The following is a 21,475-nucleotide window of genomic DNA, read 5'->3' as shown; positions in this document are numbered from 1 at the left end:
CCAAAATGAAAATGTTGGCCCGGAGTTATGTCTGGTGGCCAGGCCTCGACACCGACATTGAGAAGGTGGCCCAAAACTACTCCATTTGCCAGGAGCATCAGAAGCTTCCGCCGGCCACACCCCTACATCACTGGGAATGGCCAGGGCGGCCTTGCATGCGGATTTCGCCGGCCCTTTTCAAGGATCCATGTTCCTGCTATTAATCGACGCCCAGTCTAAATGGGATGGCGGAGTGCGCAGTGCAGACATTCAAATGAGGCCTAAAGAAGCAGTCTTCCGGGTCGATGGACACGAGACTGGCTCGGTTTTTGTTTTCATATAGGACCACCCCCCATGCGGTGACTGGGGTAGCTCCTGCAGAACTCCTAATGGGCCGGAGACTTCGCACCCGCCTTAGCATGGTTTTCCCGGACATTGGCGCAAAAGTACGCCGCACAGAAGAACGGCAGGGACGTGGTTTTTCTCGGCATCGACCGATTCGGCAGTTTACGCCCGGTGACCCAGTGTTCGTTCGGAATTTTGCTGGTGGTGCCCAGTGGGTCCCTGGTAATCTTTCGCCAAACGGGCCCTATCTCTTACCAGGTACAAGCCCAGGGGCATCTCCAGCGCAAACATGTAGACCATGTTCGGTCCAGAAGACTATCCCTGCCAGAAATTCCCCGCCCCAGGAGCTCATTTCTACAGCCGCAGAGACCAGACACAATGGAAAGTATTCCTCACAACCTTCCTCTGGTGCCTCACTCAAAGCTTGCGCAGGTCGTGACAGAACCGCGTGGAGATAAAGACGCCGAGATGACCGAGGCAGCAGACTCTGCCTCCGAGATGGAGACACAAGACACCTCAGAGGGGGAATCCTCGGGCCCACGGGCCGTGGATGTACAACCATTACGCCGTTCATCACGGAAGCTCCGGTCTTCATCTCGTTACATGCCGCCCGATCCAGCGCCTCGTGCAAATGGTCTCCGACCTGCGGCAAAACGAGTCCGACGCCCTCCTTCGTCAGGGTCTTCGGTGGATTCCTTGGACTTTTTGGGGGGGGGGGGGGGGGGGGGGGGGGGGGGATGTTATAACCTGCCTGCTTACCATTGGCTGGAGACTAATGACAATCCCACAATCCTGTGGGAGTATGAGCTTCCCCAACGAGGGGGGGGGGGAGAAATCATTAGCAGACTCCCTGCATAAATAGAGCCGGCCGGTTTGGAACCAGGGGGAGAGAGGAGTGAGCAGCAAGGGAAGTTGCTGCTGCTGTTGTATATATATATGTTATTGTAAATAAATGTTATTTCTTTGTATCCTGAAAACTCGTGCTGGATTCTTAGTGGCCCTCACAAAAATAGTCAAATGGGTTCATGGCAATATCTGGGTTCACATAGAAGGAATGGTACATGGACAAAGAACCAGAAGACACTTCAGAACTTTTTCGTGACAAAATTCAACACTTTCAAGAGAGAAGGAAGTGAACAGTTTTCAAAAGGAAAACAAATTACTCAATTGAAAGTTTCATGGATAACCCGGCGGCTTTACTAAGGGTGCGGCAGCTACTAAAAGTTACAACATTAATACTTTTCTGGGAGTACAAGTCAAAGTTTGAAATATAGTTTGAAAATTTCAGCATCCTGATTGTGCACATTTTCAAAACCTCAGCATTTTGAAAGCTTTTAAACATTGCTGAAGGGGCATTGGACTAATCTTTGATATTTCAGACACAGCACAACTTATAAACATGCAGCAGTAAAACCTCACATTAACCACTAACATTTTACAGCTGCAAGGAACAGAAAGGCAAACTATTTCATGGGAAGAAAAGTTCCTTGCATACCCCTCGTCCTCGATTGCTTGGATTAGATCTGTGGTATACACAATATTTAAAATAAAAGCTCCACATGCAGATTTACAAGTGTTATCAGTAAACTGATGGATCTGAATTTAGGACAGAAAAATGTAAAACTGCTTCAGCATAATTTAACATTTTGGAAATGTTTGGTCAATGCTTTGCAATTCCTGGAATGCCATTAACAGAGAATGATGGATTGCTACTGCTCAGTGACATGAACAGATGCTTAAACTTCAGATGCATTTCAAAAGAATTAATAGCTGCTGAATAGATTGGACCACTTTTTAAACAAACGATCACTTTCATATAATAAATTTATGTTCAACTATATTTACTTATATTTTTAAAATAAGAAACTGATGTCACAATACAAATGAACACAGTAAATATCATATCTGCTACTCTCAATTACTAGGATTTTTGACCATAAAACATAGAAGCAGAATTAGGCCACTCGGCCCATTGAGTCTGCTCCGCCATTCAATCATGGCTGATATTTTCTCACCCCCATTTTCCTGCCTTCTCCCCATAACCCCTGATCCCCTTATTAATCAAGAACCTATCTATCTCTGTCTTAAAGATACTCAGTGATTTGGCCTCCACAGCCTTCTGCAGCAAAGAGTTCCACACATTCACCACCCTCTGGCTGAAGAATTTCCTCCTCATCTCTGTTTTAAAGCATCGTCCCTTTAGTCTGAGATGGTGTCCTCTGGTTCTAGTTTTTCCTACAAGTGAAAACATCCTCTCCACTTCCATTCTATCCAGGCCTCGCAGTATCCTGTAAATTTCAGTAAGATCCCCCCATATCTTTCTAAACTCGAACGACCCAGAGTCCTCAACCGTTCCTCATACGACAAGTTCTTCATTCCAGGGATCATTCTTGTGAACCTCCTCTGGACCCTTTCCAAGGATAGCACATCCTTCCTAGGCCCAAAACTGCTCACAATACTCCAAATGGGGTCTGACCAGAGCCGTGTACACCTCAGAAGTAAATCCCTGGGCTTGTATTCACTGGACATGAATGCTAACATTGCATTTGCCTTCTTAACTGCCGACTGAACCTGCACGTTAATCTTAAGAGAATCGTGAACAAGGACTCCCAAGTCCCTTTGTGGTTCTGATTTCCTGGGCATATCCCCAGTTAGAAAATAGTCTATGCCTAAATTCTTCCTTCCAAAGTGCAGAACTCTTCTTAAACAGAGGTGTTACAGTAGCCATTTTCCAGTCCTCTGGGATCCTACCTGCCTCCAGTGATTCCTGAAAGATCACCATCAGTGCCTTCACAATTTCCTCAGCTATCTCTTTTAGGACCCTGGGGTATAGACCATCCGGTCCAGGTGACTTATCCACCTTCAGACCTTTCAGTTTCCCCAGAACCTTCTCCTTAGTGATGACCATTGCACTCACCTCTGCCCCTTGATTCTCCTGGAGCTCTGCCATCCCACTGATATCTTCCACCGTGAAGACTGATGCAAAGTAACTATTCAGTTTGTCTCCATTTCTTTGATTTCTATTATTAATTCTCCAGCCATGTTTTCCACTGGTCCAATGTCTATTTTTGACTCTCTTACCTTTTATATATTGAAAGAAACCCATCCTATCTTCTTTTATATTACTAGCTAACTTGCACTCATATTTCATCTTCTCTCCCCTTATTGCTTTTTTAGTTGTCCTCTGCTCGCTTTTAATTTATTCCCAATCCTCTGGCTTCCGACTAATCCTTGCCACTTTGTATGCTTTTTCTTTTATGCTGTCCTTGACTTCTCTCGTCAACAATGGATGCCCTCTAATGCTCTTAGCATGTTTCCTCCTCAATGGGATGAATTTCTGCTGCGCCTCCCGAATAACCCCCAAAAACTCCTGCCATTGCTGTTCCACTGTCTTCCCTGCTAGGCTCCTTTTCCAATCAACTCTGGCCAGCTCCTCCCTCATGTCTTTGTAGTTACCCTTATTTAATTGTAATACCGTTCCATCAGATTGCAGCTTCTCCCTCTCAAACTGCAGGGTAAATTCTATCATATTGTGGTCACTGCTCCCTAAGGGTTCCTTCACTTTAAGTTCCCCAATCAAGTTTGAACAACAAATTATCTTTTTAATAAAAAGATGAAGGGTGGAATTCTCCACTCCCCACGTGGCGTGGGAGAATCGTGGGAGGGCCTCCCGACATTTTTTTACGCCCCCCTGGCACCCCCAGTGATTTCCCCCCCCCCCCCCCCCCCCCCACCACCGCTCGGAAAAATCGCCGCTCGCCGTTTTTCACAACGAACGGCGATTCTCCGAGCCCGATGGGCCGAGCGGCCAGCCCTTCACGCCCGTTTCACCACGGCAGCAACCACACCTGGTTGCTGCCGTCGTGAAACAGGCGCCAGATGCCTGTTTGGGGCATCTAGGGGCCCGATTTGGACGGGAGCACTGCAACTATGCTCAGGAGGGGACAGGCCTGCGATCGGTGCCCACCGATCGTCAGGCCAGCGTCCAAAACGGACGCACTCTTTCCCCTCCGCCGCCCGGCAAGATCAAGCCGCCACGTCTTGCCAGGCGGCGGAGGAGAAAGACGGCACCGCGCATGCGCGGGTTCGTGCCGTCTGCGCGCTGATGTCATCCGCGCATGCGCGGGTTGGAACCGGCAACCCGCGCATGTGCGGATGACATCAGAAAAGCGCCGTTTCCGCGTCATTTCCGGCGTGACGAGGTCGCGGCCAGGAACGATGGGGGCCCGTTCCTAGCCCCCCGGGTGGGGGTGAATTAGGTGCGGGGAGCGGGCACCGAGGCCATCGTGAAGCTCGGCCGATTTCACGACGGCTATCCCGATTTTTATCAGGAGCGGAGAATACTGCCCAAAATCTTCTGTTTTGCATTATTATAAATACTGTGTTCATCTTCGGGTTAATGTGGGCAATACCTGTAAATTCAAAATCTGTAGGTTTTTAAGTAGCCACAAATTTTAATCAACTACCAAGATTTCAGCTCCATTATGACAGAAGATGGAGATAGAAACATTCCTACAGTTCAGAAGGAGGCTATTCAGCCCATCAAGTCTACACCGACCCTCGGAAAGAGCACCCTACCTCGTCTCACTCCTCAGCCCTATCCCCGTAACCCCACCTAACCTTTTTTGAACACCAAGTGGCAATTCAGTATGGCCAATTCACCTAACCTGCACATCTTTGGAATGTGGGAGGAAACCGGAACACTGGGACAAATCCCACACACACTTGGGGAGAATGTACAGACTCCAACATAGACAGTTACCCAAGGCCGGAATTGAACCCGGGTCCCTGGCGCTGTGAGGTAGCAGTGCTAACCACTGTGCCACCGTGCTGTCCCCAGATACTGAAATCTTGGGGAGAAAAAAGTTGTGGGTCAGTTGTAGCCAGAAGATGTTGACTAACTGCTGAGATAATTATTATCCTAAAGCCTGAACAAATGGAGAAAGCCACAACTAAAACCTTTCCTGGAGAAAAGGCTGAGGGAAAAACAGAATACTGTTTGCATATGTTTTACATGGAAGATATAGATAAGGTCATATAAACAAGCTGTATAAATTAGATAAGGAGCTTGGGACTGGAGTCCACAGTTCAAAATCCATAAGCTGCAAGCTCAGCTGAGATGAAAAAAAGTACCCTTCTCTTCCTTTCCACGGAGTAGCAGACAATAGGACGGTTGTTTTGGGATTAGCGGACATATTGAAAGGGGACTGGAGTTTTGCCTCTCAGCGAGGTAGCTGAAGGAACTTAACTGTTCTCTAAAATAGAATCAACAGTAATGGAGGTGGAAGGGGCTGAAGGCACAACAGACGTTTAAAACAATCTAATGAAAATGAAATGAAACAAAATGAAAATCGCTTATTGTCACGAGTAGGCTTCAATGAAGTTACTGTCGCCACATTCCGGCGCCTGTCCGGGGAGGCTGATACGGGAATCAAACCGTGCTGCTGGCCTGCTTGGCCTGCTTTAAAAGCCAGCGATTTAGCTCAGTGAGCTAAACCAGCCCCAGTGAGGATTGTGGGTGGAATACGTCGATAAATCAGTAGCTAGTGGTGTCCCTCAGGGATCCGTGTTGGGACCACAATTGTTCACAATTTACATTGATGATTTGGAGTTGGGGACCAAGGGCAATGTGTCCAAGTTTGCAGATGACACTAAGATGAGTGGTAAAGCGAAAAGTGCAGAGGATACTGGAAGTCTGCAGAGGGATTTGGATAGGTTAAGTGAATGGGCTCGGGTCTGGCAGATGGAATACAATGTTGACAAATGTGAGGTTATCCATTTTGGTAGGAATAACAGCAAACAGGATTATTATTTAAACAATAAAATATTAAAGCATGCCGCTGTTCAGAGAGACTTGGGTGTGCTAGTGCATGAGTCACAGAAGGTTGGTTTACAAGTGCAACAGGTGATTAAGAAGGCAAATGGAATTGTGTCCTTCATTGCTAGAGGGATGGAGTTTAAGACTAGGGAGGTTATGTTGCAATTGTATAAGGTGTTAGTGCGGCCACACCTGGAGTATTGTGTTCAGTTTTGGTCTCCTTACTTGAGAAAGGACGTACTGGCGCTGGAGGGTGTGCAGAGGAGATTCACTAGGTTAATCCCAGAGCTGAAGGGGTTGGATTATGAGGAGAGGTTGAGTAGACTGGGACTGTACTCGTTGGAATTTAGAAGGATGAGGGGGGATCTTATAGAAACATTTAAAATTATGAAGGGAATAGATAGGATAGATGCGGGCAGGTTATTTCCACTGGCGGGTGACAGCAGAACTAGGGGGCATAGCCTCAAAATAAGGGGAAGTAGATTTAGGACTGAGTTTAGGAGGAACTTCTTCACCCAAAGGGTTGTGAATCTATGGAATTCCTTGCCCAGTGAAAGCAGTTGAGGCTCCTTCATTACATGTTTTTAAGGTAAAGATAGATAGTTTTTTGAAGAATAAAGGGATTAAGGGTTATGGTGTTCGGGCCGGAAAGTGGAGCTGAGTCCACAAAAGATCAGCCATGATCTAATTGAATGGCGGAGCAGGCTCGAGGGGCCAGATGGCCTACTCCTGCTCCTAGTTCTTATGTTCTTATGTTGAATGGATTTTCTCACTTTTTTTATAATAATAATCTTTAGTGTCGCAAGTAGGCTTCCATTAACACTGCAATGAAGTTACTGTGAAAAGCCCCTAGTCACCACATTCTGGCGCTTGTTCGGGTACACGGAGGGAGAATTCAGAATGTCCAATCCACCTAACACCACGTCTTTCGGGACTTGTGGGAGGAAACCGGAGCACCCGGAGGAAAGCCACGCAGACAAGGGGAGAACTTGCAGATTCTTCACAGACAATGACCCAAGACGGGAATCGAACCTGGAATCCTGGGCGCTGTTAAGCAACAGTGCCAACTAATGTGCTACTGTGACATCGGAAGGGGTTGATATCAGGGAAGGGGTGATATCAGAGATGGATTGATATTGGAGATGGGATTATATCGGGGAAGGGGTGATATCCGGGGTGGGGGTGATATCGGGGAGGGTGTGATATCGGGGAGGGAGTGATATCGGGGAGGGAGTGATATCGGGGAGGGTGTGATATCTGGGAACCTGAATTGTAGCTCCAGTACACAAGAAGCTGAGAGTAGTGAGGTCATGAGTTTGGTTTCAAAGTTTCAGGAGTGTACCGGCAGGAAGGAAGGTGGTTTAAAGTGCGTCTACTTCAATGCCAGGAGCATCCGGAATAAGGTGGGTGAGCTTGCGGCATGGGTTAGAACCTGGGACTTCGATGTTGTGGCCATTTCGGAGACATGGATAGAGCAGGGCGAGGAATGGTTGTTGCAGGTGCCGGGGTTTAGATATTTCAGTAAGCTCAGGGAAGGTGGTAAGAGAGGGGGAGGGGTGGCACTGTTAGTCAAGGACAGTATTACGGTGGCTGAGAGGACATTTGATGAGGACTCGAATACTGAGGTAGTATGGGCTGAGTTAAGAAACAGGAAAGGAGAGGTCACCCTGTTAGGGCTTTTCTATAGGCCTCCGAAAAATTCCAGAGATGTAGAGGAAAGGATTGCACAGATGATTCTGGATGGGAGCGAAAGTAACAGGGTAGTTGTTATGGGGGACTTTAACTTTCCAAATATTGACTGGAAACACTATAGTTCGACTACTTTAGATGGGTCCGTTTTTGTCCAATGTGTGCAGGAGGGTTTCCTGATGCAGTATGTAGATAGGCCAACAAGAGGCCTTATTGGATTTGGTACTGGGTAATGAACCAGGACAGGTGTTAGATTTGGAGGTAGATGAGCACTTTGGTGATAGTGACCACAATTCGATTACGTTTACTTTATCGATGGAAAGGGATAGGTATAAACCGCAGGGCAAGAGTTATTGCTGGGGGAAAGGCAATTATGATGCGATGAGGCAAGACTTAGGATGCATCGGCTGGAGAGGAAAACTGCAGGGGATGGACACAATGGAAATGTGGAGCATGTTCAAGGAACAGCTACTGCGTGTCCTTGATACGGATGTACCTGTTAGGCAGGGAGGAAGTGGTCGAGCGAGGGAACCATGGGTTACTAAAGCAGTTGAAACACTTGTCAAGAGGAAGAAGGAGGTTTATGTAAAGATGAGACGTGATGGTTCAGTTAGGGCGCTTGAGATCATATGAGGAAAGGCTGAAGGACTTGAGGCTGTTTTCGTTAGAGAGAAGAAGGTTAAGAGGTGACTTAATTGAGGCATACAAGATGATCAAAGGATTAGATAGGGTGGACATTGAGAGCCTTTTTCCTCGGATGGCGATGTCCAGCATGAGGGGGACATAGCTTTAAATTGAGGGGAGATAGATATAGGACAGATGTCAGGGGTAGGTTCTTTACTCAGAGAGTAGTAAGGGCGTGGAATGCCCTGCCTGCAACAGTAGTGGACTCGCCAACACTAAACGCATTCAAATGGTCATTGGATAGGCATATGGACGATAAGGGAATAGTGTAGAGGGACTTTAGAGGGGTTTCACAGGACGGCGCAAAATCGAGGGCCGAAGGGCCTGTACTGGGCTGTAATGTTCTATGTTCTATGTGCTGCCCTTTAGAGTTTCTTATATTCTTGTATCAGATTTGGAAATTCTCCTTGGTTGTTAGAGTGGAATGGGAATACCTTTTGATCATAATACTCTTTCATCAAAAATAATCCATGTTTCTTCATGTTACCAATTATCGGCATGAAGACACTTGAATTGGTCATTTATGCTGCCCCAGGCTGTACAGACATGCTCCCCATTACTGATGTCACTGAAACAGCTGGAATGGTAGGAAACCCAATTTTAAGGTTTCAGTGGACAGAATACAAAACACATCGAAACAACTTTATTCTTCCCATAAAACATGGAGTACTTTGCACCAAGGGTAATCTTCCTCGACCTATCTTCCACTTTAAGCACAGTAATAAACTTTAAACAACATCAATTAAAAGAGAGCAGATATGACACCTTGGCATGAATTCATTTTCTCTTGACTTCTAAAATCTAGCCCAGGCAAATGGGATGAGAGCTCTCTCTCTCTCTCTCTGCTTGCTATAATCTCAGTCAAAGAATACAGCACTACACATGTAAGAAATGGAAATTCAACACTGGTGCAGCAGGTTGCTTTTCCAAGGCCGGTGTTAAGGCATATCGTTAATCTCAATTGCTGGCCGAAGATTGCACAATGCTGACACTGGGTGCCCATAGTAGAGAAGCTTACTATCACCCAACGCGAGCTCAAAACTTCACCAAAAATCATGTTCCATTGCACTTATTTATAAATGCTTTCATGAACATTAAACCATAGCTTGAAACAGGCGAAAGCACAAAATCTACACAAACATATTTTAAAAGAACTGTCAAGAAAAAATATTGCTGTACCTTATTTACTTCTACAATTTCCCGCCTCTCTTCATTTGCTAAGCGGAGTTGAGTCGCCAAGCTACGATCTTCGTGCTTTGTACTATCATCTTCCACGTAAGGAATCAGTTGCTATGGACATATAATGATACTTTAATGAAATCATACTCACTCTCTCACTCTCTCTCTCTCTCTCTCTCTCTCTCTCTCCCTCCCTCCCTCCCTCCCTCCCTCCCTCCCCCCCCCCCCCCCCCCCCCCCCCCCCCCCCCACACACACGTGGCATGCTATATATTTTGCTTCGCGGGCACTGTTTTTATTGGAGTTGCAACATCAAGCACCATCTGGAGTATTCCTAACATGCAGGCTATCACTTCAGTACTGCTAAGGGAGCACTACCTTTAGACTGAGGTATTAAATGGAGGCCCAGTCTGCCTGTCCTAGATAACATTGCACTAACTTCTGATTAGCCCTGGTAAATATTCTCCTCAGAATATGCAAAAGGAATAATATTTTAAATTTTCTTGCATTATCTTGGATAAAGGAATATGGTCTGATCCTCAGGTACTTTGCTAGTATTTGTAAGCCAGTGCAACAAAGCAAAATATTTCAGTACAAAGCCGCACAAATCTCCACTGCTGCTCATTTACAGAGAAATATTTCTTGGTCTTTAAAAAGGCAGGTTTTATGTTTCTGTTTCCTATTTTAAGATATTGTCAAAACAGACAGACATCGAATGAAACTTTGGAGCTTAGATTTATTTTTAAAATATACTTTGAGCTCCAGCAGCAATTAGAGCCATATTTATTCCGATTTCTGTAGCATTAGTGAGAGTTGAGACTGCCACAGATTTTGAATCTAATTTGCATATATAATCTGTGATGGAGTGGCTTGCCAAAGGGGCCCAAGAATATACCAACCACCAGGCTAATGATTCCAGTTTAACCTGGTGTGTTCTGCAGACCAAAATACAGCGAGATTAAAAAAAAAGAGGGTTGTTGTTCTTAATCAATAATGATTTTGGTACAGAATCTTCTTTTGAAAAGCAGGGATTTCCAGACAGTATCTTTTTCAATAGAAATCCTTAGTTCCAAGCTTTTCACTTTAATTTGCATTTTGCTAAGGGTTACAGTAACAATCCACTTTTTTGCACTTCTCATCTTTTTATTAGTGAAAGGTTTGCCTCAACAAGTGCAAAAGACCCCACATAAATATTAGAGTTCTAATGTGAGAGGCAAGGAACACAATTTAATTCATTATATGTTAAGTGCGTTTACTAGAAAATAAACATCCTACTGTATTTCTTAAATAAAATTATCATACTGTCATAAAAGTTGGAGGGTGTATGAGGTTTGATTACATGATTTCTTTTTAGTCTTTATTGTCACAAAGTAGGCTGACATTAACACTGCAGTGAAGTCACTGTGAAAATCCCCATGTCCCCACTTTCCGCCGCCTGTTCGGGTACACAGGGGAGAAATCAGAATGTCCAGATTACCAAACAGCATGACTTTCGGGACTTGTGGGAGAAAACCGGAGAATCCAGAAGAAACCCACGCAAACACAGAGAGAATGTGCAGACTCTGCACAGACAGTGACCCAAGCCGGGAATCGAACCTGGGACCTTGGAGCTGTGAAGCAATGGTGCTACTGTACCACTGTGCTACCATGCCAATAAATTAGGGATTTATTGGTAAATCAGGATACTGTATTGAACATATCTAAAGGATATTAGTTAATATATCCTAATATTTGAAAATTACTTTCTCTGCTTTGAGCAACAAAGACAAATGGTAAGAAATTAAATTACTATTGAAGCAAGGTTTGGCAAAATGAAAATTATAAAAACAAATCTGAATCCAAATTCTTAAATTAAAACAATTCATTTATCAGGCACTTTTAATGTAATAAAACTAAACAAGGCACATCTAGGAGCTTTATAAAACAAAATGTGAGACTGATTTGCATAATGAGATATTTGGTCAGATGACCTAAATTGTGGTCAAAAAGGTAGGTTTTAAGGAATGCCCTAAAATGAGAAATCAAGGTAGAGAGAGAGAGGTGTAGAGATGGAATTTCAGAGCTTTGGGCCCAGTCAACTGAAGGCATGGCCATTAATGGGATGGCACAATAAAAATAGTGCATGGTCAAGAGGCCTGAATTAGGTGGAGATATGTTGTGGGACTGGAGGATATTGCAGAGACAGGGTCCTGGAGGGATTTGCAAATAAGGAGAAAAATTAAAAAACGAAAACATTGCTTGAATGGAAGACAGTGTAGGCCAGTAAACACAAGAATGATAAATGAACAGGACTTGGTACAAGCAAGGACAGGGGCAGCAGAATTTTGGATGACCTCAGGTCTGCAGGGTAGAATGTGGGAAACCAGCCAGGAGTGCATTGGAATAGTTAAGTTTAGACCCAAAGGCACGAATGAGGAATTCAACGGCAGATGAGCTAAGACAGAAACACAGTCGGGTGATGTTAGTGGGGTGGAAACAGACTGTCTTGGTAACAGAGCAAATATGTAATGGAAAGCTCATCTCGGGGTCAAATACAACATCAAATTTGCTGACGGTCTGGTTTGTCTCAGACGGCTGCCAGGGAGAAGGACGGAGTCAATAGCATTGCAAGGGAGTTTGGACCTAAAACAATGACTTCAGTTTTCCCAATACTTCATTGGAAGACATTTCTTCCCACCCAGGATGTTGGATTCGTAGTCTGATAGTTTAGCAAGTGGAGGAGTCACGAAAGGTGGAGGAGTCAGGAGAGATGGTGGGGAGTTAGAGCTGAGTGTGATCAGTGTACATGCTAAAACCTAATGCTGTTCTTTCAGATGATGTCACCAAAGGGAAGCAAGTAGGTGAGAAATAAGAGGGGGGACAAAGGGTCAATCTTTGGGGCCATCAGGGGTAATGGCCCCATAGAGAGACCATAGAAGTCAATGCGCTAAAATCAGAATAATATTGATTTCAGAATTAATTTTTTTTAAAGCAGCAAAAGCAAAGGAACCCATTCTTTAGAAGGAAATCATGAATCATGAACAGCTTATAGCAGAATTCTGGGTGAGTCAAGTATGTTAAGTGTCATATTTATTTAAAAGCATCTCAGTTTTAGATCACACAGCTCTTCAATCTACATTGCAGGGAAACTCCTGTGCAACAACTGTTTTCAAATTGTTGCATGCTTTATTACATAAAAATGCCTTTAAATTGGAACAGCATTGGAGTGCTGGTTTGGGCTGCATTAGAGTACTTGAGTTAGAGTTTGGTGAGTGAGGAAGTTTGGTGAAGAGGGGAAAGAGGTGCACCTTTCTTTTTCGACCTTTCCTCAGAAAGAAGAGTGGCATTCTTGGTTAAGTAGGACCTTGTATTTCTAATGCCCTTAATATTCTCTAAACTAGAGAAAGGTTAAGACAGTAATTTAAGGGCAAGACATGGCAGGGCAACTCGGGCATGTAGAATGCTCCTCCTGTGGTGTGGGAAGTCAGGCACACTTCTGGTGTCCAGGGTGACTGCGTATGCGGGAAGTGCCTCCAGCTGCAGCTACTTGAAATCCGTGTTTCCGAGTTCTGGCTGGAGTCACTGTGGAGCATGGAAAAGTGGTTTTCGTGGATAGCATGTATAGTGGCTTGGTCACACCGCAGGTAGAGTGCACAGGCAGAAAGGGAATAGGTGACCCCAAAAGCTTTCGGCAGGTACTGCACGGGTCCCCTGGGCCCAACTTATCTAACAGATTTTTGGATACTGCTGGTGTAGATGGTTTCTCAGGGAAGTCTATCAAGAGCCAAGTTTGTGGAACTCACGAGTGGGGAGGGGGGCGGGGAAGATAAAAAGTGGGAGAGCAATAGTAATAGGGGATACTACTGTAAGGGGAACAAATAGACGTTTCTGCAGATAGGACACCAGGATAGTATGCTGCCTCCCTGGTGCCAGGGCAAGGGTCTTAATGAGCAGTTACATGACATTCTGAATGAGGAGGGTGAACAGTCAGAGATCGTGGTCAATATCGGTACCAACAACATTTAAAAAAAGACAGATGAGGTCCTGAAAGACGAATATAGGAAATAAATTAAAGAGCAGAACCTCAAAGGAAATAATCTCAGGATCGGTGGAGGATTTAAACCTCAATGGTAGGGGGATGGGAACCTGAGCTGGAAGACACAAGAGCGGGAAACAGACAGAAAAGTCAAAAACAAAAGTAGAAGTCAGAGGAAACAAGTGCTCACAGAAAACAGGGCCACAGTACAAAAATGGGTAAAAATGTTAAAAAGACAAGTCTAAAGTACACAGAACATTTGCAATAAGGTAGACAAATTAACAACGCAAACAGATGTAAATGGGTACAATATGGTTGCCAATCTGGAGACATGGCTGCAGGATCACCACGGTTGGGAAGTGAATATCCAAGCGTACTCTATATTTAGGAAGCAGAGGCAAAACGGAAAATGAGATGGGATGACATTGTTGGATAAGGATGAAATCAATGCAATAGTGAGAGGGAGTATTGGCTCAGAAAATCTAGAACTAGAATCAATCTGGGTGCAGCGAAAAAGCAACAAGGGATGGGAATATTGATGGGAGTTATCTATAAGGGGCCTCTAAACAGTAGTGGTAAGGTAGAGAATGGCAGTAAATAGCGAAAGAGATGTAACAAGGGAGCATATGTACAAGGTGGGTTTTTAGACCAGTTTGTTGAGGAATCAACAAGGGGATATGTGTTCTTAAATGTTATATTGTGCTAAGAGAAGGGATTGATTAATTATCTTGTTGTGCAGAATCCTTTAGGGAACAGTGACCATAACTTGATAGAATTCTACATCATTGAAGAAGTCCAACCTGAAACCAGCTTCCTAAATCTAAACAAAGAAAACCATGAAGGTGTGAGGCGTGAGTTGGCTAAGATAGATTGGGGAACTTCATTAAAAGGAAGATGGTGTAAAGGCAATGGTTAATGTTTAAGAAACGAATGTTTACATTGCAGCAGTTGTTCATATCTTTCTGGCACAAAAACACAACAGGAAAAACGACCCAACCGTGCCTAACAAAATAAATTAAGGAGAATATTAGATCCAAAATGGAGTCATATAAAGTTGCCAGAAAATGTAGCAAGGATTTGGAGCAGTTCAGAACTCAGCAAAAGAGGTGGAGTCAGAGGAAACATGAGAATAAACTTACAGGGAACATAAAAGCTTCTATAAGTATGTAAAAAGAAAAGAAAAAGATTAGTGAAGACAAATGTAGGTCTCTTACAGCCTGACGTGGGAGAATTGATAATGAGAACAAGAAAATGGTCGTGCAATTAAACAACTACTTTAATTCTGTCTTCACAAAAGGCACAACAGTTTTCCAGACATGCTAGGGAAGCAGGGGTCTAGTTAGAAAGAGGAATTGAAGAAAATTAGTATTACTAAAAAAAAGTGCTGAATAAATTAATGGGACTGAAAGCTGTAAATCCACAGGGCCTGATAATCTACACCCCAGGGTACTAAGGGAAATGGCCATGGAAATAGTGAATGCGTTGGTTGTCATCTTCCAAAATGCTGTAGATTCTGGAACAGTCCCAGCAGATTGGAGGGTGGCAAATGTAAACCCACTATTTAAAAAAGGGTAGGTAGGGCGGCATGGTGGCATAGTTGTTCGATCCACGCCCCGGGTCACTGTCCGTGCGGAGTTTGCACATTCTTCCTGTCTCTGCGTAGGTCTCACCCCCACAACCCAAAGATGTCCAGGTAGGCGGATTGGTCATGCTAGAATTGCCCCTTAATTGGGAAAAAAAGAATTGGGTACTTTAAATTTATACAACAAAAAAAGGAGAGGGGGACAAGATAGGGATTTGCAGACCGTTTAGTCTAATGTCAGTAGTAGGGAAAATGTCAGAGTCTATTATAAACAGTGTGATAACAGGACACTTAGAAAATATCAAAGGGATTAGACAAATTCAACATGGATTTATGAAAAGGAAATCATGTTTGACAAATGTACGGAGTTTTTTGAGGACGTAACTACTAGAATAGATAAGGGAGAACAAGTGGATGTGGTATATTTGGATTTTTAGAAAGATTTTCTAAAATCCCACATAAAACGTTAGTGTACAGAATTGAAGCACTTGAGAAGGAGGCTAATATACTGGCATGGATTGAGAACAAGTTAGCAGACAGGAAACAGAATAGGAATAAATGTATCTTTGTCAGAGTGCAAGAGGTTGATGATTCGCGTACCACAGGATCAGTGCTTGGACCAGTTATTCACAATATATATATCAACGATTTGGATGAGGGAATCAAATGTAATATTTCCAGCATGTCAACATGCTGACAACTCAAAACTCTAGGGTGAATTGTGAGTGGTAAGGAGGATGTAAAGATGCTTCAAGGCATTGTAAACAATGTGAGTGGGCAAAGACATGGCAGATGCAGTATAACGTGGATAAGTATGAAGTTACCCACTTCAGTAAGAAAAAGAGAATGGCAGAGTATTATTTAAATGGTGATAGGCTGGTAAATGTTGATGTACAAAAATACTTGGGTATCCTTGTACACCAGTCATTGAAAGCAAGCATGTAGGTGCAGCAAACAGTTAGGAAGACAAATATGTGGACATTGCAAAATGATTTGAGTAAAGGAGCAAGGATGTCTTACGGCAGCTGTGCAGTCCCTTGGTGAGACCACACCTGGAATATTGTGTGCACATTTAGTCCCTCTACCTAAGAAAGGAAATACTTGCCATAGAGGATATAGAGCAAAGGTTCATCAGACTGATTCCTGGGATGGCAGGATTATCACATGAGGAGCGTTTGTGTCGACTAGGTCTGTATTCACTGGAGTTTAGGAAAACGAGAGATCTCCTTGAAACGTATGAAATTCTGCCAGGGCTGGACAGACTGAAGACAGGTATCAGTCTGTTTTCCCTGGCTGTTCAGTATGTGTGTGTGGGACGGGGGGGTCACAACCAAGCAATCATGGTCTCAGGATATGTGGTAGGCCATTTGGGACTCAGATGGGAAGAACCTCTTCACTCAGGGGGTGGTGAACCTGTGGAATTCTACTCCACGCAAGGCTGTGGTGGGTGTCATTGAATGTACTTAAGAAAGAAATAGTAGGATTTCATGACACTAAGTGAATCAAAAGGTGCGGTGGGAGGGTGGGGGCAGCATGGTGTTGAGATAGAGGTTCAGCCATGGTCGCAATGAGTGGCCTACTCCTTGATTTCCTATGTTTCTAAATGCGAGGGAAGCAACGGTCTAGTGGGGAGGAACTGAAGGAAATTAATATTATTAACAAAACAGTGCAGGGGAAATTAATTGGATTGAAAGCCGATAAATCCCCAAGGTCTGTTAATCTACATCCCAGGGTAATAAATAGAAATAGTGGACACGTTGGTTTTCAGCTTCCAAGATTCTCTAGATTCTGGAAGTGTCCAAGTAGATTGGAAGGCGGCAAATGTAACCTCACTATTTAAAAAAGGAGTTAGAGAAAACAGGGAATTATTGGTTAGCTTAATATTAGTAGTAGGGAAATGCTAGAGTCCATTATAAAGGATGTGATAACAGGACACTTAGAAAATATCAACAGCATTACATAGAACATATAGAACATAGAACAGTACAGCACAGAACAGGCCCTTCGGCCCTCAATGTTGTGCCGAGCCATGATCACCCTACTCAAACCCACGTATCCACCCTATACCCGTAACCACAACAACCCCCCCCTTAACCTTACTTTTATTAGGACACTACGGGCAATTTAGCATGGCCAATCCACCTAACCCGCACATCTTTGGACTGTGGGAGGAAACCGGAGCACACGGAGGAAACCCACGCACACAGGGGGAGGACGTGCAGACTCCACACAGACAGTGACCCAGCCGGGAATCGAACCTGGGACCCTGGAGCTGTGAAGCATTTATGCTAACCACCATGCTACCCTGCTGCCCACCGTTACCCTGCTGCCCACATAAGGTCAACATGGATTTGTGAAATGGAAATTGTTTGACAAACATACTGGAGTTTTTTGAGGATGTAACTAGTAGAATGGATGAGTGAACCAGTGAATGTGGTGTATTTGACTTTTTATAAGCTTTTGATAAAGTCCCATGTAAGAGGTTTATAGAACAGTACAGCACAGAACAGGCCCTTCGGCCCTCGATGTTGTGCCGAGCAATGACCACCCTACTCAAACCCACGTTTCCACCCTATACCCAACAACCCCCTCCTTAACCTTACATTTTTTTAGGACACTACGGGCAATTTAGCATAGCCAATCCACCTAACCCGCACATCTTTTGGACTGTGGGAGGAAACCGGAGCACCCGGAGGAAACCCACGCACACACGGGGAGGACATGCAGACTCCGCACAGACAGTGACCCAGCCGGGAATCGAACCTGGGACCCTGGAGCTGTGAAGCATTTATGCTAACCACCATGCTACCGTGCTGCCCTCACGTGTGTATAATTAAAGCACATGGGATTGAGGGCAATGTATTGGCATATAAATTGGTGAGTAGATTGCAAACAGAGTGTAGGAATAAATGTGTCTTTTTCAGTGGCAGCGGAGGCTAGTAGGGTCCCACAGGGATCAGTGCTTGGGCCCCAGCTATTCACAATAGACATCAATGATTTGAATGAGGGAATCAAATGTAATATTTCCAAGTTTACTGATGACATGAAATTTAGTGGGAATAAGAGTGGTGAGGAGGAAGTAAAAAGGCTTGAAGGCAATTTAGACAAGTTGAGTGAGTGAGAAAACATATGGCAGAAGCAGTATAATGTGGATAAGTGTGAAGTTTTTCACTTCGGTCAGAGAAACAGAATGGCAGAGTACTATTTAATGGTACAGATTAGGAAATGTTAATGTGCAATGGAAACTGGGTGCCCTTGTACACCAAACACAGCAGGGATATCTTGCTGTAACTGTCAGGGCCTTAGTGAGACCACACCTGGAATAGTGTGTGCAGCTTTGGTCTCTTTACGTAAGAACGGATATACCTGCCATATTGAGAATGCAGCAAAGGTTCACCAAACTTTGGTTCTTTGGATGGCAGGATTTTCGTATGAGAGATTGTGTCGACTAGGCCTGGATTCACTGGAGTTTAAATGAATGTCTGGACAGACTGGATGCAGGGATGATGTTTCCTCTGACTGTGTGTGTGTGTGTGTGTGGGGGGGGGGGGGGGGGGTGAGGGGTCTAGAACAAGGGGATCACAGTGTCAGGGTATGGGATAGGCCATTTGGGACTGAGATGAGAAGCCTTTTCATTCAGAGGGAGGTGGACCTGTGGAATTCTCTACCTTAGAAGGTGGTGCAGGCCAATTCATTCAAATATTTAAGAAGGAAATAGATATAATAATAATATTATTGTCACAAGTAGGCTTACATTAACACTGCAAGAAGTTACTGTGAAAAGCCCCTAGTCACCAAATTCCGGCGTCTCTTCGGGTACACAGAGGGAGAATTCAGAATGTCCAATTCACCGAATAAGCACGTCTTTCGGGACTTTTGGGAGGAAACCGGAGCACCCAGAGGAAACCCACGCAGACATGGGGAGAATGTGTAGACTCCGCACAGTCAGTGACCCAAGCAGGAATCGAACTTGGGACCTCTAAAGGGGTATGGGAGAGTGCGGGAGTATGGCGTAGAGATAGAGTCTCAGCCATGCTCATATTGAATAGCGGCGCAGCCTCGAAGGGCCAAATGACCTAATGCTGCTCCTAAGTTCTATGTTTCTATGAATTACCTCTATGCATTCGGGCCTAGTTACCCCTCACTTTCTAAACCTGCTTCTCCTGCCCTTAGTCTTAAGATTCCATGTGCAATGTCATTGGAGATTGAGTAGTTTACAATTATATTTATACAAACACAATTCAGTGTGGATTAGCGTTTCACCATACACCTCGTCATCCTCATTGCATTCCACTTTGTAATTATTTCTTCCCGACACATTCACCATTTAGCAGCTGTCTCCTCCGAGGCTTCTGCTCATTTCACTCCAGGCTAGTTCCAAGGATGTTCACAAATGCCCCCCCCCCCCCCCGCCCCCCCCCCCCCCAACGCCAATTCATTTGCCTTGTTAATTTACATACTCAGAAGAGTATACATTCACTCTAATGTACTTTATATTGTTGGTAAATGTACTTGTCATATCTTGGTTTGATTACCATTAGCATTGTACAATAATACACCAGTGCACTGTACCACATCATCCTAAACATAACTTTCAGAGTGATAGAACTCTCGGAATATATTGATAAAACCTTGCTTCAAATGAAGTCCAAGTATAAAGTGGACACACAAACAGTTTTTGGATAAAATGTGTTCATGCTTTTGGATATCGTCATTATACTTGTTACTTGGCAACAATGATTGGTGCACTTGACCGAATCATTTGGGAATGTAGCTTCTTCCAATTTATTAATGGTCAGAATGAACATCAGTGACCAATAGATTCTTGGAAAACTCTACCGTCTACTGTCCTGCAGAGCTCCTCTGCTACCATTTGTTGGGTGGGGTTACTGGGTTATGGGGATAGGGTGGAGATGTTAACCTTGGGTAGGGTGCTCTTTCCAGGAGCCGGTGCAGACTCGATGGGCCGAATGGCCTCCTTCTGCACTGTAAATTCTATATCATTTCTGTTTCCTACTGCCAAGTCAGCTTTTAAACAAGCTAGTTAATTTTGTATTCTTTATACAAGCTTGAAAAGACACACGAGAGAACGTTTTAAAATAAATATTTTTTTTCCAGATAATCTTAATTTAATAGCTTTGTTCAACTCAAAGAAGTCTGGTAGATTAGCAAAGCCGAATCATTGCTTTGGAATCAAAACGGTCCAAATGTTTAGGGCCTCTCCTCACTTTCGGGACTGTGGTTAACATCTGAAAAATCTGCTCCAGCATCCACCATCATTGACTTTGAAGTAACTGGTCAAAAACGTAAAGTTTGAGTCTCACTCAATATTTAAATTTCAGGATAACATTGCGTGGACTACTGCGCAGAAGGTGTTGGCTGCAAACATCATAGGAATGGCACCCATTGTGCAAAATTACAAGCTGGAATTCTTCACAACACATGGCTCAATGGAAAATGCAGAGGCTTATGAATAAACTATTGACATTGAAGTTAGATTGGTTTCTACAGATACAACTACAGGACGTGTGGACAAGGATAGAGAACATGAGCAGTTACTTCCCTCCCATTGATACATTTTTGACATACTTATGTACCCCTCTTCAAATCCTTGAGTTACCCAGGATGTGTCAAACTCTAAATATTGTGCCTCGGTCAGTTGCCCTTTATATACAATACAAACCAATTTCAAATGTTTCTTACCTCCATTGGGACAGGATCTAAGCCAGCACAATTTTCATTACATTTATCATAGACAAGTCGCAACTTCCTGAAAAGCACAGACAACTGCCGAAGGTGTTCTTGCAGCTTCCCCTGTCTATCCTGGTGCGTGGCAGTGTGATATGATACACCATTTGGCAACTGAAATAAAGATAGCACGATTATTTATTTTTCGGTAAAAATTTGAATTCATCACATCCCTGTAGCTATAGCAATCCATTAACAAATCCTTCAGATGAACCAAAATACCACTCTTCGAAGTTGATAAATTAAATGTTATCACAGAAACTATAAGATGTTATAAAAGTTATTTGTTGACTAAGATTTATCTTAGGTTTGCCACTGACACCAGAGTTTAGGTTCCACAGAGTGCTTAAGTCACAAGATTTGCCAAGTCAACATAGAAACAAAGCACCTTCCACAGAAGGAAGAGGATGTTTTCTTTAGCTGAGCTATAGGAAGCA

At 44.0% G+C, this 21,475-nt stretch overlaps 1 protein-coding gene across 1 annotated transcript in view; it reads right to left on the bottom strand.

Annotated features, from left to right (window-relative positions):
* The window catches only part of LOC119972675 (mediator of RNA polymerase II transcription subunit 30-like), a 68,260-nt gene that overhangs the window by 17,082 nt on the left and 29,703 nt on the right, over positions 1-21,475 (bottom strand). Inside the window, exons 3-4 of the mRNA XM_038809778.1 lie at positions 20,994-21,152; positions 9,695-9,805 (exon numbers count right to left, since the gene is read on the bottom strand). Of these exons, the coding sequence (XP_038665706.1) occupies positions 9,695-9,805; positions 20,994-21,152 (270 nt within the window). The remainder of the gene's footprint in view (positions 1-9,694; positions 9,806-20,993; positions 21,153-21,475) is intronic.

Source organism: Scyliorhinus canicula, chromosome 10 (genome assembly GCF_902713615.1).
Source record: "Scyliorhinus canicula chromosome 10, sScyCan1.1, whole genome shotgun sequence".
In the NCBI taxonomy this organism is placed as follows: domain Eukaryota; kingdom Metazoa; phylum Chordata; class Chondrichthyes; order Carcharhiniformes; family Scyliorhinidae; genus Scyliorhinus; species Scyliorhinus canicula.
Note: the sequence above shows the minus strand (reverse complement) of the source record. Positions and strands in the feature narration are given on the sequence as shown.